General features: G+C 53.6%; 1 protein-coding gene across 1 annotated transcript; it reads left to right on the top strand.

Annotated features, from left to right (window-relative positions):
* Positions 1–25,797, top strand: Aldh4a1 (aldehyde dehydrogenase 4 family member A1). The gene is made up of 15 exons (XM_003471374.5): positions 1–156; positions 9,381–9,474; positions 9,999–10,091; positions 10,934–10,981; positions 11,576–11,731; positions 13,212–13,361; positions 13,440–13,514; positions 14,309–14,496; positions 16,391–16,464; positions 17,248–17,444; positions 17,599–17,646; positions 18,195–18,347; positions 19,043–19,164; positions 19,752–19,870; positions 24,463–25,797. Exons 1-15 carry the CDS (start codon positions 95–97, stop codon positions 24,573–24,575), a joined length of 1,692 nt encoding a protein of 563 aa, XP_003471422.1. The 5' UTR covers positions 1–94; the 3' UTR covers positions 24,576–25,797.
* The last annotated feature ends 785 nt before the right edge of the window (positions 25,798–26,582 follow it).

Below are 26,582 nucleotides of genomic sequence, written 5' to 3'. Positions count from 1 at the left end.
CCCCAGAGGTGGTACGTTCCGATGGAGGTCGGGCGTTCCAGTTTTGGCCGGCGTTCTCTCTAGCTAACCACAATTTGGCAGGACAGGGTCCGAGATGCTGCTGCAGCCGCGTGTGCTCCGCCGCGTCCTCCTAGTCCGCCCCTGGAGCGGGGCCGGGTAAGTGAGCCCCTTATCCAGGCCGATCCGGGTGCGATGCCTGCTGCCCAGGGTCCTAAGAGTCGCTGGGCGGCTCCCCACGCCGAAACTCCACCTGCGGCTGATAGTCCGCGGCGGGGTTCCCAGGAGTTTCCCTCTGCCCGAAGTCGCTTGCCTCCCACCTCCACCAGGGCTCCCTCTCACGGAGATCCCTCAGTCCCCTGCCTGAAGCCTTCAGATGCCATTTTCTTTATCTTAGGGGGATCCTCTTCCCGCGGTCGGGTGGGGTCCTCTGGGCCATGTCTTGCGCCAGAAAGTGGCTTGCTTCACTAGTCTTCCTCCCTAGTGCTGAGTACAGTATTTGAAATTTGCTGGTTTCGCGGGAGGAGCATGTCTACATTTAGCACACCACGCCTCTGGCTTTTTTGTGGGTCTCTTCTACTGGACCCCCTCTTGAGATTCCTGCTCCTCCTCCTCCTACATGGCTTCCCACCCGCCTCCCCCTCTGCCCCATTTTTCCATTTAAATGTTAGGTAGACGAGAAGGGTTCCTTTCTTCTGGTCGGTGGAAGGGTCATATTTATACAATGCATTTCACGTGCCAAACCCCGTGTCGACACTTGGCTTGTGTCTTACTGCAAAGATTAAATGAGTTAATACGCGTAACGTGCCTTGAACGGTGCCTGCCCCTCAGGCAGTGCCTGATTATTATTATTGGCACTACATTCAGTATCCTTTTTTATTTGCACTTCTCATTCCTGTGAAGCGAGATGTTATTATTCCAAATAATGAAGAAACAGGAAGTGCGGGTGTCCAGATTTACCAATTTAAGCAGAGTGGAGTTGGGGTTCCGGGACCCCGGGGCCCTCCATGCAAATGATCTGCGCAGCACTAAGTGCTGGGAGGAACATAGGACTGCGACTGACCAGAGGGGCTCCCACATTGGTGGCGCTATGCATCTAGACTACCACCCTTTTAGAGCTGGACAGCACCTTCTTGCCCCCAGTTTGATTTTGTTTGTCTGGTGCCTACAGCTGTGTCCTCTCAGCTCCTTTGCTGAGTTAATCAGTACCCTTCTCCCTGCCCCCATGGGTTGGCATGGGTGAATGTCAGTTCTATGAGGCATGATCAAAGTATATGGTGAAAGTTTAAATTTAAAAATTCATTACAAAAAACATTACAGTAAGAGATACATTGCTTTTTTTTTTTTTTTTTTTTTTTTTTGGTCATTTTTAAGACAGGGTCTCACTATGCAGTTCAGGTTGGCCTTGAGCTCACTTTGGAGCCCAGGCTGGTCTTGATCTTGCAGTGATCCTCTTGCCTCAGCGTCCGGAGTGCTGAGATTACAGGTGTGTGCCACCATGCCCGGCTGATCCATTGCAATTAATCTTCCTTCAGAACTGTTTCAGAAAATGGCAAGAAAAGCCGAGTGTGCTGGTCCACACCTGTAATCCCAGGACTCAAGATGGGCCCTCATTCAGACACAAGTCACTTGTGAGGGAAGCTGGGTGTGGTGGCACACACCTGTGGTCCCTACATTTGAGAGGCCAAGCATTGGCTACATAGTGAGTTCAAGGCCACCCAGAACTGCATAGCAAGACCCTATCTAAAAAGAAAAGAAAGAAAAAAAAAAAGATGTAGCAAGAACAATGGTATAAAACTCCTCTAATAACAGGTAGAAAGCAATCCATGCTCCAAAGGGAAATTCCATAATAACAGTATATACCAGGTAATCACATGCCACGAACCCAGCACTACTGGCCTGTACTGTATTGTCCCCATTTTCTGGATGAGGTGCTATCTTCAAGTTCAGGCAGGCGTAGGACTAAAATTGCAGTTGATCTCACTCCAGATTCATGGTCCTAATTATGAGGCTTCCTGTGTGTATCAGCTTTCCAGGTGTAGGTTATTTCTGTCTGGATTCCTAGACTGGGTTTCTCAACTTTGGCATCATCAAATATTTGGGGCCAGATAAAGCTTTGTTGTAGGGGCTGCTCTGTGCACTGTAGGATGTTAGGCAGCACCCCTGGCCTCTGCCCAATGGATTCTAGCAGCACCCCCAGTCATGACAATGAAAAAACTCTTCCAGACAATTGCTCCTTGTCACATGGGGGCAAAGTGGTTCTAGTTGAGAGCCCCAGTTCTGGGGTAGCTTTAATGTTTGATCACTTGTTTATTTGGCAGGTGTAATAGTTGATACATTGTGTCAACTTGAGTTTAGAAGTTTGACTAAGAAAGTCAGCAGGGGGCCAAGGTCCTCATGTTGTAAGATCCTGAGCCTGAGCAAGGTTTAATCCCAGACCTCCCGCCCACCCAGAACACGTCCAGGAGGCATACACACAAAAGAAATTAGAAATCACACACCATAAATTTCTGAAATGATGGCGCCTGAAGTAAAGAAACAACTTAGTGCTTATATTGTTTGATTAACTTTGCATATCTATAGCTGGTAGCCTGAGCAATATAGTAACTGTTGTTGATTTCCTACTGTCTTGGTTTTGAAATCCAATATGGTTCCCATTGTTTTGCTTTGTTTCATTTTTTTGTTTGGTTTTATTCTCTTTAAAAAAAAAAAAAAAAGAGGGAGGAAGGCAATTGTGTGAGTGCTATACTTGCCCTAGAGGAAACAAGAGCCACCTCTCAGGTTGTTGGGATCTGTCTTGGTTACTTTTTTATTCATTGCACAGACAAAATACCTGATGCCCCAAATGAAGGAAGGAAAGGTTTATTTAGCTCACAGTTTGTGGAGGTTTCAGTCTATACTCACCTGGCTCCAAGGCAGGGTGGTGTGGCTGAGGGGCAGCCATTCATGGTAACCACAAGGGGCAAGAGCAAAAAAGCAGACAGCACGCCTCCTTCCCTCTCTCACATTGTATGCCAGATACCTGCTTCTGGGTGGGTACAGCTTTCACACTGCCAATTCCAGCACTAGACAATGAGCCTGTCAAATGCTAAACTCAGCTGCCTCCATGACTGCATGAGGGAGGCTTGAGGGCGGGGGCATCCAAACACAAGCCATAAAAGGATTGAATGATTTCACGCATGTAAAGCACATGAAGGGTGCCCATCACCCAGAAACATCACTGAGTGCAGCTGTGATTCTGATGATCATCCATCTCTTCTTTATCAGCCCTGACCCAGGATGGTACAGGGCAAGAGTTGTGGGGTTAGAGGTCCTCAGCCCCACCCCTTTATTCTAGCTAACATTGCAGGTGTGCACGGGGAGACAGCTGCCTTTGCTGGGAATCTTGCTTTTTTGGTAGATATGCTAGAATGGAATGGAATGACTTTTGGGCTGAGCTGCTGTGCCAGTGGACAGTCTTAGTAAGTCAATGCTCATCTCATGGCAACCTCTTTCCCTAGGAGGAAGTCAGGGGGTGTAGCTGTATGGTGAGGGGGATTGACATTCCTGTCAGCCCTGGCTAACCACAGGTCTCAGATAATCCAGGTGTAATTCTGCTGTGTCTTGAGCTGTGGCTGCTAGCCATGTTCATAATCTCTGAACCCTAGTTTACTCTTCCATAGCATAGGTCATAGTAGAACCTTCTTGGACATTTATAGGGTACATTTACTGAGATGATTCTTGCGTCTCACCAAGCACAAGGAGCCGTGCCGTGCTGTTTTCACCTAGTTCTGGGCTTCAAGTCATCCTCCTGGCTCCACCCCCTCAGCCCTGCCCTGGGCCCTGTGTTGTATCTTCCTGGGCCTCTCTGCTGCCCTAATCACAGTGATAAGGAGGATTTGCCTTATCAGACCTCAGATAACCGCTCCTGGGAGACTGAATGAAGCAAAGCTAGTTTTTTCTGTAGTATTTCTCTTTTTGGTCACTGGGAAACCTGCATCAGGCTCCAGCTGTTAGCAGGAGAACCCTGGCCTGGGAGTCCACTCCTGGGGACCTGGTGTCCTTCCAATGCTACCTGGGCATTCGTTGCTTTTGAAGATTTTACTTGGATGCTTACTGTGAGTAGAACAGTGTGCTAGGTTCAGAGTGTCCATTGAGGATGACAGAGACACATGGGGTCACTGCATGGGGCTCTTGGCATGGCCACAGATGGTCAGCTCAAGGTCTGTAATGAGGGCTGTCCATGGTGCTTCAAGGAAGTTCAGGACATGGAGATGACCTAGAGGAGCTCCTGTGTGTGGCCAGGCAGGGAGGCCTGCAGACAAGACGCCAGGGCTGGACCTCAGCAAGCAGGGCAGGGCCATGGGAAGGGGTCTTGGGGGCCTCAAAAGAAGGACAAGAAGCCAGGTACTTTGGGACTGTGTTCCTGTTTGCATGATTGTTCTTTCCTCTTCTCTCCTAGTATCAAATTTTCATGTTAAAATACAATCACCAAACCGGGTGTGATGCACATACTTATAATCCCAGCACTCTGGGAGGCCGAGGCAGGCAGATTGCAAGGTCAAGACCAAGTTAGCAGGTTAGCAAGACCCTATATCAAAAAAGGGTTGAGAATGTACCTCAGTGCAAAGGCCCTTGATTCAGTCTCCAGCACTGAACACAATAGATACAGAAACAGATATAGAAAATTCGTCATTACAATGATATTTAGTCAACAATATATTACGTGTGCAGTGGGGGCCTAATAAGATTACAGTGGAGCTGGAAAGTCCCTGTTGCCCAGGAGTGTCATAGCCGAGGTCCTAGTTGCCGGATATTTATGGTGCTGCTTGTGCTGCCATAGTAAGCAGCCCAGCATATGCGGGCATGTCGGTACACTGTTCTAGCTGATGGTGCAGAGCCGTTCTGTTACCGAGCTACGTTTTTATCATCCTGTGTGCTTCTGTTATTTTAGCGTATTCTACTTACAGAACCAAGGTGACTGTAAAGCAGTACCCCGCTACCCAGGGAGCCGCTCACACGTCCGTCATGTCCAGCACTGCTTGCTCCCAAGAGGCCACAGTGAGCAGCTGGCCTGTACCATCCAGATTTATGTAGTGCACTTTGATGTTTGCAGGAGAACATTGCCTTATCTTAAGCGAGGCCCGCTGTATAGCTTTGGTCATGGTTTAGAGTGGTTTGGAGATGGCGGGGCAGGAGTGGACATTGCTTTAGCCTAGGAGGAAGCTGATGGTGACTTTGATTGGGTGCCTTGGACAGGGTGGAGGCTGACGATGCCTGGGAGCCCAGGGCCTCCTGCAGCCCTTTCCTCTCTGAGGTGGCTTTCTGAGCTTGCCTGGGCCAACTTACTGCTCTTAGGCAGGAGAAAACTGTGTACCCTTTCCAGCTTCGACCTTTGTACCTGCAAGGAGTGGGGATAGGTCAAGCTCTTAGGCTCTGGCAGTGGGGTCCTCTGGAGAAACAGAAGGTGGCACCCTAGATTGTCAGGGAAACTGAGTCAGATTTCACCCCCCCCCTTTCCTTATGCGTCTTCATGCAGAACTGAGAGATGCATGCATTCTGGAGCCCAGCACCACATGGGTGCTCAGGAAATGGGTGATAAGGACTCGGTGGACGGTAACGAGTGACCCTGTGATCTCTGCCGGATGGCCACCTGGGTAAATGTGTGGTCACTGCATGAACGAATGATGGAATGAATGGTCTGCAGGGTCTCCCTAGGTAGAGGCCCAAGTCTTGTAACTTCCTGTCCCTTTCACGGAAGGGTGCTCAGAATGGCCACCACCAGCAAAGAGTTTGCCCAGATTCTTGGTTGTTTCTTATTTCTGGCTGCCTTGACTCCAGCTGAACTTTGAAACTAGTCTGAATTTCCCAGGCCATGCTGGGAGCACAAGGAACACTGGACCCGGCCTGGAGGCTTTTCAGCATGAAGAAAGCTTGTGGGCATGTGACCCTGAGGTCACAGGGGGCCCCTGCTGCGGAGGGGCAGGAAGTTCTGCAGATTTCTGTCTTTGGCACCAGGAAGGCAGGGGCTGTGGATAGGGGTGAGGGCGGATGCTGCCTGCATTTTGAGTTGCGGGGGGACTCTTGTGCCAGCTTTATGCCCACAGAGGAGGAGCCCCAGGCTACCCCTGGGGAAGGAATTTGCCTTCACAGGCTTGGCAGACTAGAGGGGAGGAAAGGCAAGCGCTGTCCATGGCTACCACGACCTCGGAGGCTCACAGCTCTGTCCCCATTCTTCAGGCGAGTGACAGGCTCCAGAGCTGGTAAAGGTGTGCTAAGGTCACCGAGCAGGCGTGGTGTCAGTTTCCATTCGCGCCCCCCCCCCCCCCATGCTGGGACCTGGGACCAGGAGACGGGTTGGGACAGCTGTTACTCAGGGTCCTGCCTCTGACGTGGAGGTGACATGGTTATCTGACTCTGTCTTACCTCAACCCTGAACCCCTGCGCTTCCTCAGCTTTCCAAACCTCCTGGGGTCAGTGGTCACCTCCTCCGAGAGGCCCTCCTGTCCTCCCTGGCTGAAGCAGCCCCGTGTCCCCCTTGGTTACTCATAATCACCTCGTGTAATCTGCGTTTGTTTACTAACCCTGTCCTCTTCCCCAAGGCTGAGGTTGTCGTGGTCACCGCATGGCTCTGGGATCTGAACTGTAACCAGAGACACTGCACGTGCTGCATGGACCTTGCAGAGTGAATGTGGGGCCTGCTTGTGTGGTCCTGTCCTGTGCCCTTGCTCAGGCTGGACCTTTGAGACCCAGACTCCTTCCAGGAAAGAAAGAAGTGGACCTTGACTCTCTCAGCTGGGCTACTTGGTCTTCCTGTTGGGCATAAGCTCACAGATACCAACCTCACTCTCGAGACTCTCTGTCCACCTGTGTCTCCCCTGCACAGGCTGACGTCAGGTCTGGGCTGTTCTATCAAAATCCTGTTTGGGTTCTCAGGAGCGGTCTATGTGCAGGGCTTTGGGGCCTGTTCTGCACGTGTGTCCTGAGATTTTTATAAAGAATGGGCCGTGCCACTTCTCTGGCCAGTCTGCAGTGCCCTAATCTGCCTCAGGACCATGATACAATGAGATTCACAAATCCACTTCATAATTTTCTCCAAGCACATACACAAACAAGGCCACAGTGCCACCCAGAAAGTACTGGACACCCCTCTCTTGCTAAATGACAGACACTGTGCCCAATCAGAATTGTCCCTGCTTTCTGACAGCATCTGACTTCCTCCACAGCGCTCAGCAGAAGTCCAAATCCTCTAATAGGTTTTTCCTAATGGTGCCCTAACTAAGTTTCCTGTGGGTCCCCACGGCCTGTGTGTTTTTAGCTACCAAGAAATGCCAAGTGACCCACACCTGCTGCTGTCCCCTTGTCCCTGGTGAGGCCCGTGGGTGTCCTGGTGGCCAGGAAGGAGGCTTTGTGTACGCTTATGTGTCCCATAGCTCTGAGCAGGCTTTGTGCTCCTTGACCCCTGAGGGGGAAACTGAGACCCGGGGGGACATCGGTAGCTGGGAAGTGGCAAAGCTGGGCCTTCAGCTTTCAAACAACTGACCCCAGAGCCTTCCTACCCAGCGCTTCCCAGATGGGCTGAGGTCCCTAGAGCCCCACGTTGTTGGATTTAAGCAAAGAATTCTTTTTTTTTTTTTTTTTTGCTAAGAGGATTATTCTGATTCTTTTTTTTTTTTTGGTGCTGAGGCTCGAACTCATAACCTAGAGTTTGCCAGGCAGGCACTTATGCCACTGAGCTAAATTCCCAGCCCCAAGCAAGGAATTCTTAAAATTCCATCCCTAGGAACTCAGGTTCCCTGGAACGCGTCCTTTTATTCAAGCTTGTAGGTTTGCTGACTCCTGTCTTGGAAAACCTTTTCAGGGAAGGGCTTATTAGGGAGAGATTTTAGGAGGCACTCGAGAGAGGAGTGCAGGTGCTTAGAGAAAAGAGGGGCACTGCAGTTTGGAACTGGAAATGTTTATGTGTTTTTGGCAGTAGAAATCAGTGGAATTTGGTAACTTACAGTCTTGGGCTTGGGCTGGTGGGTGGGTGGAGGGATGGCCCAGTGACAAGTAGGTAATCTTTAGTGACAGGGTGGGCCATGGTGGACGTCTGCATCACCTTTTTATTTTTGGTTTTTTTTATTTTTTTGAGATAGGGCCTTGATATGTAGTTTAGGCAGGCTTTAAATTTACTGTGTGCTGGGCCAGGGTTTAGCTCAGGGCGTAATAAGTGCCTGCTTGCCAAGCATGAGGTTGTGAGTTCAATCCCTGGTACTAAAAAAAAAAAAAAAAAAAAGAAATTGACTTAAAAAAAGGGGCTGGGGACTTAGCTCAGTGGTATAAAGTGCCTGCCTGGCAAGTGTGGGGTTGTGAGTTCAATCCCCAGTAACAAAAAGAAATAAAAATTAAAAAAAAAATTGACTGTGTGCTGGGTGTGGTGGCACATGCCTATAATCTCAGCACTGGGAGGCTGAGTTCAAGGCCAAACTGGGGTACATAGTGAGACCCTGTCTCAAAACAAACCAAGAACCAAAAACAAACCAAAACCCACCCCCCAAAACCCTCACTGTGTAACCTACGCTGGTCCCAAACTCACAGTGATTCTCCTGCCTCCGTCACCCCAGTTCTACATAGTGAGTTCAAGGGTACCCCAGATTACATAGCAAGACCCTGTCTCAAAGCCAAAAACAGGGCCGAGCTTGGGGCACACACCTGTAATCCCAGCAGCAGCGAGGCTGACACAGGAGGAGGTTTCAAGGCCAGCCCGAACTACGTAAGACCCTATTGCAAAACAAGAAACAAAAACAAAACAAACAAAAGAATTGGGCTTATATCTCAACCCTGTTTTCATTTTTAAATGAGCTGCAGTTTGGTTTTCCAGGTTTCCTTTCTGCCTGATTTTTAATTCTTCCATCCTACCAGAGCCAGGCGCCGAGTCCCCACAGCAGCCCTCCCTGTCTCCAGAGCAGGGCTCAGGGCAGCCTTCCAAGTTCACCACACACATGTCGGGCACCCTTGTGCCCCTGGCGTGCCCTGCTCTTGTGCCAGGGGAGCTTAGCTGGTTCCCATTCTGAGACTCGGCCACCTTTTCAACAGGGAGAAAGAAGTCCCTTGGGTTGAAGGTGGCATTGTGGGAAATAAAGCAAGAGGGGCCCTCCGTGTGTGCAGGGTCCTCTGCTTCACATCACAGGGGTACTTCGAGTCCACACAGCTCCGTGGGCTGGGGAGGTGATGCTCATGTCACAGCTTAGAAACAGCCCAGTTATACGCAGTGGCAGGATAGGACTTTGGCGTCTTTAGGCCCCAGGCTGGTTCCCTCTCCCAGGCTCTGGGCCATTCCTGGAAACCCAGCAGAGGTGGGTGCTGGGGGCCTGCAGTGGCCACTGCTGACCAACCTGCCTCTGCTCTGCCCTTGCCCCCAGGCCGCGGTGGAAGCACACTTCGTCCAGGCAGGTGGCCAACGAGCCCATCTTAGCGTTCACACAGGGCACCCCAGAGCGAGAAGCACTTCAGAAGGTAACTGGGTGAGGGTGCCCCAGGGTGCAGGGCTTGGAGGGAGATGGCCCCTGAGGTACAGCCCCGAACCCGTGGCCCTGCCTGAGCCCTGGGAGGCAGCAGCTTGGGGCTGGGGCGGGCTGCAGTTGGGAGCTTTGAACCTGCAGCAGCAGAGGGCAATGGGTGACATCCCAGGGCAGGTCAGAGGTCATGTGCACACATGCTCTATGCTAAAGTAATTTTCCAGTTAATTGTTAGGAATTCAGTAAATCATGGGAGTTCATGTAAGTTCCAGGTGGAGTATTTTATCTTTCAGTTCTGGGGAAATCAGGCAGCACCGCCCCTGGGAGGGAGGCCTGAGCTTTCTGCAGGGAGACCGAGGCTGGAGAGAGAAGTCCTGGGGGAGGCGGGGGCGCACACGTCCCCCAGAGGCCCTAGGCCCAGCCTGGCCTCCTCACTGACGTCCTGCCCGGGCTGCTCCGTGTGCAGACCCAGGGTTTCAGGCAGGAGGAAGTGTTCATTCACACGCTGGTCCTTCTTCCCAGGCCTTGAAGGACCTGCAGGGCCGGACGGAAACCATCCCATGTGTGGTGGGTGACGAGGAGGTGTGGACGTCGGACGTGCAGTACCAGGTGTCGGTGAGTCCCCCGGGGGCAGGACGCCGTGTCTCCCGGTGGCATCTGGGTCTGGCCCTCCCGTGGCTGAGATGCAGAGCCTGTGCTTCCCTCCCAGACTGTGAGTGTTGGGGACACATGAAACTTGCAGAGCCCACAGGCAGCGAGCCCCGCCCTGCCCAAGGCCCGTCCATGGGCGAGGCAGCGAGGTGGAGGCCTGTCCCTTTCCCTCCTCGATGGATCCCAAGTTGTGCTGGAAGCTGCAAGAAGAAGCCTGGGCCCTGAACCCACCTGTTGGGACCACCTGACATGCTGCTACAGGTGGCCAGGAAACTCAGGGGACTGTAATTTGTGGGAGAAGAAAGGTTGACTCTTTTGCAAATGGGGTTCTTGTCTGGCTCTGAATGGATGGAACCAAGGGCTAGCATGTGCTGGACCAGGCTCAGGGAATTTCCACCCATGGTGTACCAGTCCTGCTTGCCATGCTATGCAGTGTGAAGCTCAGTGCCTGTTTCCCAGAAGGGACACTTGGAGACGGGACATGAGCTCATGCAAGGCTCAGGGCCAGGAGGCTTCTGAGCTGGGATTTGAACCTGTGTCCGCCCAACGACTCCACATGTACCTGAAAGACTGTGGCCTGTGGTCCCTGCCTCCCTCCTGGACTGTGACCCAGACACCACTCGAGGATGCTCAGTGACTTTTGGGAGGCAGGAGCCAGCCTGGCGGGAGCCCAAAAGAAGGCTTTGGGGACGTGAGGGAAGTGAGAGAAGCCAGGATCTCCCTGGGCAGGAGCTTTGAGCGTAGCCTGTCCCCACCTATCCGGGCACCTCCCTCCTGGCAGTGAGACCACTCTGTTCTCTTTCCAGCCCTTTAATCACGGACACAAGGTCGCCAAGTTCTGTTATGCAGACAAGGTGAGTCCTCTCTGGCCCTCAGGTAGATTCTCCGGGCAGTTTGACAGGGCCAGGCATGCCAAGGCAAACTCCAGCCAGATGAGTGTTGCTTGGCTGGGGCTGGGCTGTACACGATGCCCACGGCAGTGGGCAGACCTTGGTGTAGGGAGGAGGTGGACTGCAGAGGGTTGTCAGTGGGAGGCAGGGGGTGGAGCGGCCTGAGACAGGGCCTGGGGCCGTGCTGTGTGGCCGTGAGGGCAGTTGGTCCCAGCAGCAAGTGTGAGACTCGGGCTATGGCTCACACCTTGTGGCTGGAGCCTCTGGGCAGTGTGTTCAGGGTCCACGGGCCCCGGGAATAAGCTGGGGCCTTGATTTGACTGTGAGAGACTGGAGCAGCACCTGCTGGCCAGCCTGGCAGCCACGTGGCCTCAGAGTGACCCCTGGATGTGCTCTGAGCTATGAGCTGCCCAACCAGCCGTAGGACAGGGACCAGGGGCTGAGGGCTGGGGACCAGGGCCCTCCTGTGCAGAGTGGCTTTCCTGCTTTCCACCCCCCGTTTCCTCCCCTGAGCATTCTGTTGTAGGAGGCTGGCCTGACCACCTCCTTTGCCATCAGGCCCTGCTCAATAAGGCCATTGAGGCTGCCTTGGCTGCCAGGAAAGAATGGGACCTGAAGCCTGTCGCAGACCGAGCCCAGATCTTCCTCAAGGCAGCAGACTTGCTGAGCGGGCCGCGCAGGGCCGAGGTCCTCGCCAAGACCATGGTGGGGCAGGTGAGTGGCATCCTGTACTTCTGTCAGCAGATACCGCTGGGTGGCCCCTGGCCATCGGATCCTATAGGAAACCCAGGGATGTGTGCAGGGACAAGGCCCCGAGCCAGCACAGAGGGACAGAAGTGGTCAGACAGACTGGCTAAGCCATAGTCCTGTCCTGTCCTCTTCACCTCCTCTGTTCCTGCCCTGGGCCACCTGTCCTGGACGGCAGTGACCTTAGGCAGTCTCGGTGATTCTGGCTCCATCAGCCCCCAGAACCCTCAGGGTAGGCTGTACCTGGCTTTCAGGTCCCCTGGGTCTTACTGTCCCCAAGTGGTAAGTTCCACACTCTCAGCCTGACCCACCCGGGCCTCCTGCCCAACCTCTGCCCACTGCCAGCTGCTCTGTGCCCCTGCCAGGCTCCCCTGCCCACAGTGTCACTAAAGAAACTCCCTGGACACTGTGGGTCCTCTCTGCCACCGCCCAGTGTCCCATCCCTGGAGTGAGCTCCTAACCGTCTGCTCCAGGCTTCTGTTTCATCCTCCTCAGGCTCCCAGAACCTTCCTGGGCCTCAAGAGTTCCTTTTGTTGTGTTCCTCGGAGTTTGCTGTTCCGTGTCACAAGCTTGTTGCACCAGGGTGTGCTGAGTTCTTATTTTTTTTTTTTTGGTACCGGGGATCGAATCCAGGACCTTGCACTTGCCAGGCAGGTGCTTATGCTGCGAGCTATATCCTAGACAATGTTTTTGATTTTTTGGTTTTTTGATACTGGATCCCTCAGCGTTCCAGAGGGAATTTTGTGCGTGCGTGTGTGTGTGCGTGCGTGCGTGTGCGTGCGTGTGTGTGTGTGCGCGTGTGTGTGCATGCCTCTGCTGCTTCCGATGTCTCAAGGAGACTCCGAAACCCATGAGAAATGCTTCGTGAGTGAATGTACATCCAGCGGGAGTGGTGCTGCTCACACAGTGCACCCGGAAAGGAGCCAAGGGGGAAAGGGTCGAGTTCATCGTCTCCAGAAACAGAACCTCGGGTGCCACCCACGTGGGTCCTGAAGGGTCGAATATAGACGCCAGCCCAGGCTGCTGGTTTGCTCCCGCCTGATTCCCTGTTCCCGAGGCGGGAGCGCCCTCTGCTGCACACAGGTGGGATGACAGTTCCGCACCCTCTCGGGAGGGTCAGGCTTGAGTGCCATCTGGGCAACTTAACAAGACCGCGTCTCAAAATTTAAAGAAGAAAAAAAAAGTTTAAAAAAGAGGAATAAAAAGAAGGAACAGTTCCAGGGATATCACAGTCACCAGGCTTGGTGCTGCATCCACGTTGCAGGGAAGCAGCCATCTAGACCCTGCACACGATGTCCCTGTCCTGGCCATCCAGCTAGTGCTTTGCTCAGGCTCAGCCCTCTGAAGATTTGTGCCCATTGTGGCCTGGCTCTGTGCTCACCGTGCAGAAGATGCCAGCGTACCAGGAGGCTCTTCCTTTGCTGCTGAGCCCAACCCTGTGTTGCAGGGCAAGACGGTGATTCAAGCAGAGATAGATGCCGCGGCTGAGCTCATCGACTTCTTCCGATTCAATGCGCAGTTTGCAGTGGAGCTGGAGGGGGAGCAGCCCATCAGCTTGCCACCCAGCACCAACCGTGTGGTGTACCGGGGGCTGGAGGTACTGTGGGCAGAGGGAGGGGTCCGATGGGGGCAGCTGGGGGCCTGGGCCTGGCCTCACCACCTCCACCTTCCCCAGGGCTTCGTGGCGGCCATCTCACCTTTCAACTTCACTGCGATCGGCGGCAACCTGTCAGGGGTTCCGGCCTTGATGGTAAGGACAGCAAGACAGCCCGCCCGCAGCTTGTCATGCGCCTGGTCCTGGCAGAGGCTGGCAGGGCTGATCATGGAGGCTTGGGGCGTGGATAGCTTTTGGGGTCTGGTGTTTGGTTTGAATCTCAGCTTTGTTCCTTGCTGCATGACCTTGGGCAGAGTTCTCGAGGACTCAGTGTCATTATCTGCAAAGTGGGAACAGCAGGGAGTCCATGTTACCAGGTTGGCAGAGTCCAGTTAGTTCTGGCCCAGGGCACTCGCCCTGGATGGCCTGCTGCCACCAGTGGGCCTTGTGTGTAGCTGAGTTCCTTTAATTCTCTCAATGGCTGTCCCCATTGGAAATCCCCACAGACAGCCTGGGCATCGCGGGGTGACATGCTCGGGAGGTCTGGCTGCCAGGCGGGCAGCGGATGCTGAAGCCCATGTGTGTGCTGCTGTGTGTGCATGTAGGATGTCCCTGGCATTTGTACCTGCAGGGTGCACACTCAGGTGCCAATGGTGCACTTGCCTGACACTGCACACACAAAGAATCTTTGGGCAGCCACACCCAGGCGGCACCTAGAACTGCAGAGAACAGACATGCCAGTGGGCAAAGACGGGATGAGTGGATGCAGGCTGTGGAGCAAGGTAGCCCTGGCCAAGCGGCCACTGGGGCTTCCAGAGCATTGTGCAGACCCTTGGCGAGCAGGGCTTGGTGGGGGACACCCTGGCCAGGTGAGGGATGACCATGCTGTTGGGAGCTGGGGGTCAGAGCCAGTGGCCTTCCAACTGTGTGAATCATGGTCGCGTTTCCAGGGCAACGTGGTCTTGTGGAAGCCCAGTGACACTGCCATGCTGGCCAGCTATGCTATCTACCACATCCTCCGGGAGGCGGGCCTGCCCCCCAACATCATCCAGTTTGTACCAGCTGACGGGCCCTTATTTGGGGACACAGTCACCAGCTCAGAGCACCTCTGCGGCATCAACTTCACAGGCAGCGTCCCGTGAGTCCCTTGGGTGGAGGGCATGGTGGCTGTGGAGGGGATGTTCACCAGGCAGCCGTCCCACCTCCTGCCACTTGCCCAGGGGCCAGGATAAACCCAGAAGCCACATGCTGGCCATGCCCACCTCTCACTGTGTGGTGCTCTCTCCTTGCCTGGTATTTGCAAAGATCAAACAAAGAGAGCTGTGCTGGCTAGAAGTGCAGCCTCTGGTTTTGGGGGTGTCTTGATTTCACTGTCACTGGGGGATCTGGAAGTGGAGGACAGGAGGAGGCAGTGTCTCAGGGTCTGTGTCTACGTTCACCAGGTAGGGGGTGGGGAGAGTATTCCAGGAGAGGGAAGCCTAAGCGCACGCATGGCCTCCATGGCATTCCTGGTCCCTGTCCTGGTCCCTGCCCTGGTGAGTGGCTCTGTCTAATTTCTTTGGGTCTCAGTAGTGATGGACCAACCTTGTGTCACTGGAACAAATTTTCTTTCTTGGTACCGGGGATTGAACTCATGACCTCTCGTTTGCAGGGGCTTATGCCACTGAGCTAAATCCCCAGCCTGATAATTTTGTATAAAAATCCCAACATTGGCTTTTCTGAAAGCCCAGATGCTCCAGTCCTCCCAGGCCTGCATGGGCTGATAACAGGTGGTCCCCTCCGATTCCTCTGTCCTTACATGGCCCTGGGCCCCTGTGACATCACTGCTAATGGCTTTCCCTGCCTGACACCTGCAGGCCCCCACCTTGGCACATTTGTCCTCAATGGTCACTCGCTGGGGTGTTCTGTGGAGGAGGAGCCTCTGGAGCGAGAAGCAGGAGGCTGTGGGCACCCATCGAGGGACAGTGGCCCTGATCCAGGGTGGGGACAGCAGGGATGGAGGGGGCAGAGCTGGCAGGAGCGTGGCAGGGAGGTGCGAGGCCAGCGCTGGTCCACAAGCCAGGGTCTCGAGAGGGACAGGTGAAGATGACAGAGTGCCCAGGCAGGGTGGAAGGGGCATCACTCAGCCAGGTGGGCACCTGGAGGAAGATGAGTCTTGTGGCTGCAGGTGTCCAGGGGTGCAGCTTGGGGGCCTTCTGGTTCCGCTGGGACCTCTGCAGGACCTGCAGTGGCTGCTCTGCACTTTGTGGGCCTCGGGGGCCCCCCGCCCCCCTGCCGCCCCTCGGGTTGCTGCTGGTGGTGGTGGTGACTGAGAATTGCTGAGGAGAACCATTTTCCAGCCCCGGCTGGTCCCTGCCTATCAGGGCGGAGCGGGCCTGGTCCCCGCTTCCACGCTCTGCTGAGCGGTGACTTAAAGGTAGGAAAGTCATAAATTAGTATTAGCTGCTGTGTCACGGGCTCCTGGGTGATTAGCATTTTTATTGTTTTGTGGTGCTGAGTTGGTCACAGTGGGAGCCTGCCAGGAGCAGCGGCTTGGGGCAGGGGCCTGAGCACGCTCCCCCGGAAGCTCCTCAGTTTGGCCTTTTGGCTGGGGTGCAGGGTAGTGGGCCAGGGTGGTCCTTCTGCTTGGCATTGTTTTCCCCCTCAGGCACCCCGAGTGTGCCCTGCACAGACAGGCCTCGGCTCTGGACTCATGTTGGAGCCAATCACAGCACAGCCCTGCCTCGGGGGGGCTTGTTCCCCGGTCCTAGGTGAAGTGCAGAATTTGAGGCTCAGAGGGGTTAAGGAATGAGCCTGAGATCACACAGTCAGTTCTGTCCAAGTCAGGACGGAACCCAGAACCTTTGGGTTTCAAGGCCTGGGCCTTGGTGCCATCTTGCTGCCCACATACCCTCAGCCAACCAGTCCCCCTCCAACCCTGGGACTGGTGTACACCCCTGCCGGGCGGCAGACCCCGCCCCTCACCCACCTTCTCAGCCCCTTTCCCCCTGCCCGAACCCAGGTCCTGACTCCACCTTGTGATCTGCTTCCAGCACCTTCAAACACCTATGGAAGCAGGTGGCACAGAACCTGGACCGGTATCGCACCTTCCCGCGGCTGGCCGGAGGTAAGAGCCCCCAGCCCCTCATCCTCCGGGTTCAGGGACAAGAGGAGGAGCTGGGTGATGGTACCTCCAGCCGGGAGGGGTGAGCGGTCCCGCCTGGTAGCACTTTCTGCAGTGACAGAGCGTCCTGCATCTGCCTCTCCATTACCCTAGCCGCTTGTGACCGAGATCCAAGGTTGGTTTCTTTGACTGGTTAGCTGTCCACAAGCCATGTGGGGACCACACTTTGGGGGAGTGCTGAGACCTAGCGGGAAGGGCTGCTGGGGTCACACAAAGGCACAGCAGCAGCAGAGCTGGGGCTCGTAGCTCACAGAGCATTTGGAGGGAGAGGGGGCACAGGGTCAGCCGCAGCTTCTAAAACTTCCGGCCACGCCTGGCACTGCCTGAGTTTTGAGACTCAGGCGAACCGGGAGCCCCTTGAGCAAGGGACTCTTTCCCCGGCCTCCCAGGAGGAGGTTACACCGGCCTGGAGCATGCAACTTCTCTTTCAGCCTCAGTTTTCTTGTCTTTGTAATGGGGTGGTGGCAGAGACAGCTGTGAGGCTCCAGGGGGCTGTGGCTTAATGTGCTTCTTAGGGAGTCGGGCAGGCGGCGGGTGCTGTGAGCTGGTGTTTCCCTGAGCAAAGAAACCAAGCAGAGGCGTGTGGTGAGCTGTCACTGGTGCCCGGCACCCTTCCTGGGCTTCGGCGTCCTCACCTGTGATCTGTGAAGCTGGCAGCAGGCCCATGGTGCCACAGGCTGCCGAGCAGCCAGGGGAGCCCCCATCCGTTCCCTTCCTTCCCCTCAGAGTGCGGCGGAAAGAACTTCCACTTCGTGCATCGCTCGGCCGACGTGGACAGCGTGGTGAGCGGGACGCTGCGCTCGGCCTTCGAGTACGGGGGCCAGAAGTGCTCCGCCTGCTCCCGCCTGTATGTGCCCAGCTCGCTGTGGCCGCAGATCAAAGGGCGGCTGCTGGAGGAGCACAGCAGGATCAAAGTAGGCGATGTGAGTGGCCCAGCGGGTGGCTGATGGGATTGGGGCTCGGCTGTCTGAGTGCAGACAGGGACATGGGAGGACACTGGGGACGGGCGTGTGGCAGGGGCTCCCTTCCTCTGGCCCTGGCAGCTCACCTCCCGGGCTCTCCCCTGCTTGCCTGCAGCCCACCGAGGACTTTGGGACCTTCTTCTCTGCAGTGATTGATGCCAAGGTAAAGACAGGAAGCAGGGCGTCCTGGGGGTGGCCGAGCTCTGGGCTGGGAGGAGGAGGAAGACATTCCAGGGGCTCTAACTCGGGGGGGCCACTCAACCCTGCTGTTCTAAGCAAGACAGCTCAGTAGCCACACATACACCTCCTTGCACATGCACAAAGGCAGACCCACCCCTGTGCTTGCACGCATCCAGGAACACACGTACACGTGTGTGCACACCGCTGAGCATGGTCCTGCAGGTCTCTGTGTAGCCACACACATAGATTTGCACGTTTATCTGCGTGTGTGTTTAGAGATGCCTCTGTGGTTCTGCTGTTCATGTGGACACACACACACACACACCCACACACACACATGCAGATGTGTGTGCAAGGTCTCTCCTTGTCTCTGCCATGGCTCAGCCAGAGCTTTTCACCATCCCCCACCCCATGCTCTGCCCCTGTTCCAGGTCGTGGGCCCTTTGGGTGCAGATGTTGAGGGGTTTTGGTGTCGGGGGCCTGGTCTAGGACCCCCAGCCTGTCCGACACTTTGCTCCTCGCCTGCCACAGTCCTTTGCACGCATTAAGAAGTGGCTGGAGCACGCCCGCTCCTCCCCCAGCCTCACCATCCTGGCTGGGGGCAAATGTGACGACTCTGTGGGCTACTTCGTGGAGCCCTGCATCGTGGAGAGCAGCGACCCTCAGGAGCTCATCATGAAGGAGGTAAGCGGGGCCCGGGCAAGGCCACTCTCAAGCGGCACCTGCAGAGTGGGCGAGGTGTTTTCCTCTCTGTGGTCCCGTTCCGTGTCATAGAGGAGAGAGCAGGTCCTAACGGGAGCGTCTCACACTGGGAGGGAGCAGAGCCAGGACTCGGCTCCCGCTTCCTCATCCAGACACAGTGCTCTGTTCTTGTCCTCGCTGGCCCCGCCCGGGTCCCAGCATTGCTACTGCTCATCGCCATGTGTGGCCACCCCAGCAGCTGCAGCGGCTGACTGTGGCCGCTGTCCCCTCTGGGCTGGCCACAGCTGGCATCTCCTGAGACCACGTGGCATTCCCACTCCCATCTGATGGAGACCAAGGCTCTCAGAAGTTGAGGTGCTTGCCCAGCACATAAATGCAGGGCCGGACTCCTTCCCTAGCCTTTGGTGGCAGGCGGGGCCACGAGGAGGCAATTTTGGAATTGCTGGGAGCCTCCGTCTCCGAGGCCCTGGCCTTTTTCCTCTCCAGGGCCAGCTAGGACCCCAGAGCATGCAGGGTCTTCTGCCAGGTGGAGAGGGCAGGCTAGGAATCCATGTATCCCTCTGTCCCCAGGAAACCCTGGAGGAAGCAGTCCCTGACTGAGGCGTGGACAGAGGCCCGGGGCCAGGGAGAGGCAGGTGGAGTGGGGACTAGGGGATGCTGACCATTGCTTCTCTTAGGAGATCTTCGGGCCTGTGCTCACCGTGTATGTCTACCCAGACGACAGGTACAAGGAGACCCTGCAGCTCGTCGACAGCACTACCCGTTACGGCCTCACGGGGGCAGTGTTCGCCCAGGATAAGTGAGTGGCCGCAGGCCCAGAGCCTTCATTCCTCCTGTGGTCTGTCCCTGTCCCCTGTCCGGTCCCAGCCTGTCCTTACCTCCTGGGATGGTTCTGGTACTGATGCTCCCCTTGCATTCTCTTGGCCCCCCTGATAGCCAGGCAGGTGGACCAGCGAGGAGCACATAGCCCTGGACTCTTTGGTAGAAACACAGACCCGGGGACCCCTGGGGATCCCTGAGGCTAAACCTCTGAGGGCCTGGCTTAGGGAACTTTTAAGCAGCTCCCCTGGCCCCCCAGCCGGTGGAGCCCATCCATGCTGCAGAGCAGAAGCGAGGAGCCTGACCCCGTCCTCACATTCCGACCTCATAGTGGCCATGTGATGGAGACCATGCCAGCCCTCTCCCCAGAGAGGAAATAGAGGCCAGGGACCGAGTAACCTGCCCAGAGCCCACTGGGGTCAGCAGCTGGCTGCTGTCTTTACCCCACACGTGGCTGGATGTTCAACCTGGAAAGCCAGTGTGGGCTGAGCAGGGTGTCGGAGGTTGGACCCAGGGCAGAAGGGGCGAATGGGCTGGGTGCCCTCTTACTGGTGTCCCCTCTCATAGGGACGTTGTCCAGGAAGCCACAAAGATGCTGAGGAACGCTGCCGGCAACTTCTTCATCAACGACAAGTCCACCGGCTCCGTGGTGGGCCAGCAGCCCTTCGGAGGTTCCCGAGCCTCTGGTGAGCAGGTCTCTCTTCTCGTGTCCCTGGAAAGAGTCCCCAGAGCCTTTATCTCAAGGGTGTAAAGAGAAACAGAAACGGCGCTGAGCACCTACTAAGCCCTCACTGTGGGTCCAGCAAGAGCAAAGGTGCCATTTCTTCCCACTTTACAGAAAAGCAAATTGAGGCACAAGAGCTGTAATTTTGGCTCCAGCGCCTGCACTCTATTGCTATGCTCGAGATCTCTAAAGTCCCATACCCTGCGTTTCATAAATGAAGCAGGCTCAGAAGGGCCAGGACTTGGGGTGCTGCTTCCCTGCGGCAAAGCTAGGGCTGAACGCAGTGCATGGGGTTCCCTGATTCTCAGCAGAGTCACCCTGCGGCCTACAGTCGCCCTCGGCTCCGAAACCAGCTACCTGGGTTAGCAGGAGCCCCAGATTCAGGGTGCAGCCCCACAAGACAGCCCCTGCTACAGATGCCAGTCACCAGCAGGGGGCGCCCTACACTTCTGCCCGAGGGCCACAGAACGGACTCCCGTGAGCCCCGTTGCTTACAGCACCCAGGGAACACTGCCTTGCTATGACTGATTTGTTAGGACGGATAAACAGCTTTGTATTTTGAATTTCTTTCCTTTAAATTAATTTTTTAAATGAATGCATAGGCATAACGTTTATACATGCTAATGGGGAACCATGTGATTTGATATGTTCTAATATTTGACTCAAATGTTTGCAGACACTTGTCACTATGGTGAAAATTCCGAGTGCTTTCTTCTAGCTGTTTGAAGTACGTAGCGCTCGGTGCTCAGGAGTCACTTATGGTCACGCTACCACCCCAACCTCTCCCTCACACTCTTCCCCCCCCCCCGTCTACTCTCAGCTTATGAAGCTGAAGTGACAGGATTCCATTCCTTTTTACGGCTGAATAGTATTCTGCGGCACATTTTCTGTATCCATTCATCAGTCGATCAAAGGATTCTGAGGTTACCTTTAGGTAATTTTTTATCGGTCCGTGGTAATGCTGCTGATATTTGTATGTTGGCTTTGCAACCTCCAGACAGTGAAGTTTGACTTCCCGTTTTCCAGTCTGATGCTCTTGATTGCTGTCTCTCATCTGGGTGCTCTGGCTGGGACTTCCGGTACTATGTTGGATAATAAAACAGGCATAATACTAAAACTGGTCAAAGTTCCAGATCTTAGAGAAAAAGCTTTCAACTTTGCCCTGTTGAGTATGATGTCAGCTGTTGGCAGGTCTTTGTTATCTTGAGGCACATTCCTTTTATATCTGATTGGTTCTGAATTTTTTATTATGAAGGATGTTACATTTTAGCAAGTGCCTTTTTTTTTTTGTCTTTTTCCTTTTTATCAGTACCAGGGATCGAACCCACGACTGCCTGCTTGCAAGGCAGGTGCTTATGCCGCTAAGCTAAATCCCATGCCTTTTCTGTGTCTGCCGAGACAGTCCTGTGGTTTTTTGTCCATTCTGTATGTGTTGTAGTGATTTGTGTTTGTTGAGTGAGTCATTCTTTGATCTGCAAGATGAATCCTACTTGATGTTGAATAATCTTTTTAATAATCTGCTAGAGTCAGTTGGCTGGGGTTCTGTTCAGGATTTTTACTGTCCATCAAGCATACTTGCCTGTAGTTTTTATTGTTAATTTGTATTGTTTCGTCTTGGTATCAGAGTAATGTTGGCTTTGGGGAATGTGTGGAAGAATTGTTTGCTTCAGTTTTTTGGAATAATTAGAGAACAATTGGTATTTGTTCCTAGTCAAATTCTTAGCGTAACTCAGCAAGCCATCTGGATGTGGGCTTTTCTTTAATGAGAAACTTTTTATGACCAGTTTTATTATTGTTATGGTCTGTTCGAATTTTCTATTTTTTCCTGACTCGATCTTGATAAAGGGCCAGGGGGAGGCCCGGTGATACAGTGCTTGCCTAGCAATGTGTGCGACCCCGGATTCAGCAGCTTGCTAAGGCGTATGTGTCCAGGAATTTGTCTTTTTCTAGGTTATCAAATTTGTTGGTGTACAGTTATTTATAATATTCTCTAATGACCCTTTGTATTTCTATGGTGTCAGTTGTAATGTCTTCTTCCATGTTTCTGATTTTGAGTCTGTTTTTGCTTTTTCTTAGTCTAGCTAGGTGTTTGTCAATTTTGTTTTGTCTTTTTGAAAAATTAGCATTTGGTTCTGTTGACCTTTTTTATATACATATTATATATAATATATAAAAATATACATATATATATATTTGTGTGTGTGTGTGTGTGTGTGTGTATGATTTTTTGAGACATGGTCTCACTGTGGTTCGGGTTTGCCTTGAGCTCACTTTGTAGCCCAGGCTGGTCTCAAACTCACAGTGACCCTCCTGCCTCAGCCTCCTGAGTGCTGGGATTACAGGTGTGCACCACTACGCCCGGCTAATCTTTTATATATTTTTAAAAGTCTGCATTTCAGTTTATTTCTGCTCTGATCATTATTATTTTTTTCCTCCTGCCAGTTTGGGGTTTATCCTTGTTTCTTTTTGGTTCCTTGAAGTTCCCTGATTGCCTGCAGCCTGTCTCCTTGTTTGATTTAGGCCCTGATTGCTGTAAACTTCTCACAGTCTGGCTGTTGCTGGGTCAAGTAGGGTTTAGTGTGTTAGGTGTCCATTTGTTTCAAAACATTTTTAATTTCCTTTTTGATTTCTCCCTTGGTTCTTTGGTTGTTCATAGAGGAAGTTGTTTGGTTTCCATGTATTTGTATAGTTGCAAAAAGTTTTTGGATTATTAATTTCCAGTTTTATTGCATTGTGTTTAGACACAGATACTTTTAAAAATACTTGTGGGCTCGAGATGTAAATGGGCAGCAGAGCGAATGCTTAGCTTGCACAAGGTCCTGGGTTTGAGCCTCAGCACCACACACAGTTTTGTTTTTCTCTTGAAACTGGTTTGATGACCTATTTCCATGTCCTGATGAGCACGTTCGTCCCATGGCTGTTGGGTGGAATGTTCTGTAGATGACTGTTAGTTCCCTTTACCCTAAGGGTGCAGTTTAATTTCTCTGTTGAATTTTTGTCTGGTTGGACTGTCCATTGAGTAAAGTGGGTGTTAAAAATTCCCTACTGTTGCTGTGTTGAAATCCATCTCTCCTGTTAGACCTATTAATTTTAAATTTGTATATTTAGATTCTCTGATATTGACTGCATATATATTTAGAATTATTTCTTTTTGCTGATTTGACCCTTTTCTCATTAGATAGTATCTTTCTTGTCGCTTTTAAATTCTATTTTATCTGATATAAGTATGGGTACTCCTGCTTATTTTGGGCTCCATGTGCATGGAATATCTAACCTGTACCTTCACTTTCATTTTGCATGGATACTTGAGAGTGATGTGAGGTTTTTTTATAAGCAACAGATGGTTGAATCTTTAAAAATCCATTCAGTCATTGTATCTTTTAATTGGAGAATTTAATTCATTTATATTTAATGTGATTATCTGTTAGTAAGGTCTTATTGTGACTCTCCTGGCCAGTCAGGTTTCTGCTGAGAAGTCTGCTGTTGGGGAAACTGGGACATGTTTGTTTGTTTTTTCTTGCAGTCTTGAGACTCTATCTTTTACCATTGGAAACTTGATTATACTATCTCTTGGGTATAGACTTGCTCAAATCTAACTGGTGACCTTTGACCTCCCTGTATCTGTGTATTTGTATGCTTCTCCAGGGATTGGAAAGTTTCCTGTTATTATCTCTTTCTACCCCTTTGGTATTGTCAAGGTCTTCCTGAACCCTGATAATGGGGTAACAGGATATTTTAAAGAACACTGATGAATAGCCAGATGAAGAGCTGGGATAGATAAGGTCTGGAAGGTTCCTGCGCACAGGAGCTTCTGTCCCCATGGAGTTCTGGGTATACCACCATCCTTGCATGGAGATGTGTTCTTATTCACCAGTCCAGAAGCCGTCAAAACCCTGTCCTTGTGTGTGTTGGGGGGATGGAGTGGCCTAGGGAGGCATTATTTATATAGGGACAGTGTTCAGCAAAATCATTGGCCATTGGTAATTAAGTCAGGATGCAGCTTCCCCATTGGTGGACCAGGGCTGAAGTATCAACCCTTAACCACCCAGATGCTTCCCCTCAGTGCCCGGCCCCTACAAGCTACTCATGAACATAAATGCAGCTGTGACTGGAAGGGACATAAGAATAACAAAAGATGCTCCACTGGGTTTTGCCCCTTGGGAAATTCCAAGGGGATTAGGGACATGGGGAGAGAAGGAGGTTGGAAGGCAGGGCACAGATTTCTTGCTGTGTCTCAGGCTCCTAGCAGCTCTCTGACCCCATCCAGTGCTCTCTCCGCAGTACCTGCCTCTTTCTCTTGCTGGTGGAGCACACGGCCCCCCAGGTATTGGCCTCCCCCAACCTCCACCTGTGTGCACTTGGTCTGGATGTGCCTGCCCAGCAACCCCACTGCTGTGACCCCTTCCAGCCTGCAGACGGAAGGGAGGGTCCCCCGATGTCCCTCTGGCACCTTGCTGCCACCGCTGGTGCCTGTTGATTCTGCCCTCCCCTGTGGCCCGTCTGCCCAGCACTCTTGTGTCTTTTTTGAGAAAAATACCACTGTGTTTTCCACAGGCACCAATGACAAGCCAGGGGGTCCCCACTACATCCTGCGCTGGACGTCACCCCAGGCCATCAAGGAGACCCACAAGCCCCTGGGAGACTGGCGCTACTCGTACATGCAGTGAGCTCTGCTCAGTGCCACCATGTCTGCCTGTGTCCATCCAGATGACCTTGCTGTACTGACCCTGCCGCACTGACCGCACTCCTGCTCCACGGGCTCCTCGTCGACAGTGCCCCTTGTAGAGCCATGCTTAACCTCTCCTGCTCTCTGTCCATCTCCCAGCCCCCCAGTCTCCAGCCTTAGGTGCCCAGGCTCTGGTTTGAGATCATGTTGGGGAAGAAAAAGCCGCTGATCGTTTTTCCCGTCATCCACCCTGGAACTGCCCTAGTAGCTAGCAGGGCGGCCCGGGTGCTCGGCTGGTTCTCCATTGGTCTGCTTCCCGCTCTGCCTGCTGGGCCTGGTGGCTCAGAAGCACCTGGGGAATGGAGGGAGCACCCCTGAGGACCTGTGGGAAAAGAGGCAGCTCCAGGCCTGAGAGTGGCCGGGTCTGCAGGGCACAGCTAGCTCACCTCCTCACCCTCTGTGGTCTGGGCTGCCCCCGCCCGCACTCAGCCTCAGTCCTGCCCGCCTGTGCCCAGCCGTATGCCTTCGACATCATGTGCCTTCTTCCTGGTGCCTGTGTTGCCCCAGGCCCACGGCCAAGGTGTGGGGGAAGGAGGTCCTCCTAGGGTGGCTGCAATTTGGGAAATTTTGGATTACTTCTGATCTACTGAGCTGTCTTTTAGCTCTCCTGATCCTGCCTCCAGAGAGGTCTGTCCCCACAGCCCAAGTAAGAGCCAGATTCCCCTGCAAGGACTCAGCTCAGCCCAGGCTGACACTGCTGGCCCTGTTGCCCTGTCCCAAGCCTTGGCCTGGGCTGAGGATGAACCTTGGACTCCTCAGCATGTCAGTGGCTCTGTGTGATGGGCCCCTCAGTGGCCTGTTCTTTGCCAGATGCAGCTGATGACTGACTGACTGGAAACCCCTCGGTGCTTGGGCTCTGTGCTCAGGGTCTGTGCTGTGTGACTTTCCAGGATGATGCACAAGGGGCTGAGGGAGTTCCGGTGCCCACACAGCTGATGTGGGGATGCCCAAGTGCCTACTTCCTATCATGGTGCACAGTCTGGGGTGGGTCTGGTGCCACCTCGGCCAGGAGTGGACTGTTTGCTTCTGGGTTCTGTGTCATTTCCTGTGGTGGGCTGGGAAGGGGGCGCAGGCTGGAGGTTTTTCTACTGATCCTGTCTACACTGTGAGGGGGCAGTGGGGAGCACCCAGTGCCACCAATAAAATGCCTGTCACCTATCAAACTGTGGTCTTTCTGGGTGGGGGCTGGGGTTGTGGCGTGACTGACTGATCCCTCTTGAGTCTGATGGCACTGCAGTGTGTTGTCAGGTGGCAGACACGGTACCCTCAGTGTGCCAGGAAGCAAGATGGGCCCTGGCATCTGGAGTACCTGATGCAGACGGTAGGAGCCAGACCCTTTGGGTCCAAATCTTGGGTCACTGCTTCCCAGCCAAGTAGTTTGCAAAAAGTCTTGTAATCTCCTGAAACTTGAATCTCTTCATCCATAAAATGGGGATGATTCTCTCTCATGCACACGCACACAGGTTATCATGGGAATTGAGGCAAAATCATACAGATATTTAGTGCAGTGCCGGCTGGGTGATAATCAGGAGCATTACCTTGAGCCATCGTGAGAACAACCAAGGGCCACGGTGGTTTAATGTGTGCGTTGCCGGGCCATGGGGACTCAGATATTTGGCCAAACATTGTGAATGTGTCTGTGAAGATGACATTAAAATCAGTGGGCTTTGATAAAGAGGTGGAGCCAGTCACCCTCCATGATGTGGGCAGGCTTTGTCCTTAGCAGGTGATCTTAACAGAATGGGGCGGATTCTGCCGGCAGCTGCCCGTGGACATGGATGGCTGTTCTTCCCGAGTCTCCATTCCCCAGTGGGCGGCCGGGGCAGGTGGGAGGGGGGATTTCCCCCCAATGTAGCCCTTCCGCACTCCCTTAGAGCTGCCACTTCTGAGTTTGCAGGTGGCTGTGCCCAGGGACAAAGGCCGTGAGTGGCTAGAGTGCCTTGACTGG

Source organism: Cavia porcellus, unplaced genomic scaffold, assembly GCF_034190915.1.
Source record: "Cavia porcellus strain 051 isolate PalLab524CR breed Dunkin Hartley unplaced genomic scaffold, mCavPor4.1 scaffold_25, whole genome shotgun sequence".
In the NCBI taxonomy this organism is placed as follows: Eukaryota; Metazoa; Chordata; class Mammalia; order Rodentia; family Caviidae; genus Cavia; species Cavia porcellus.
This window is presented reverse-complemented; position numbering and strand designations above follow the sequence as displayed.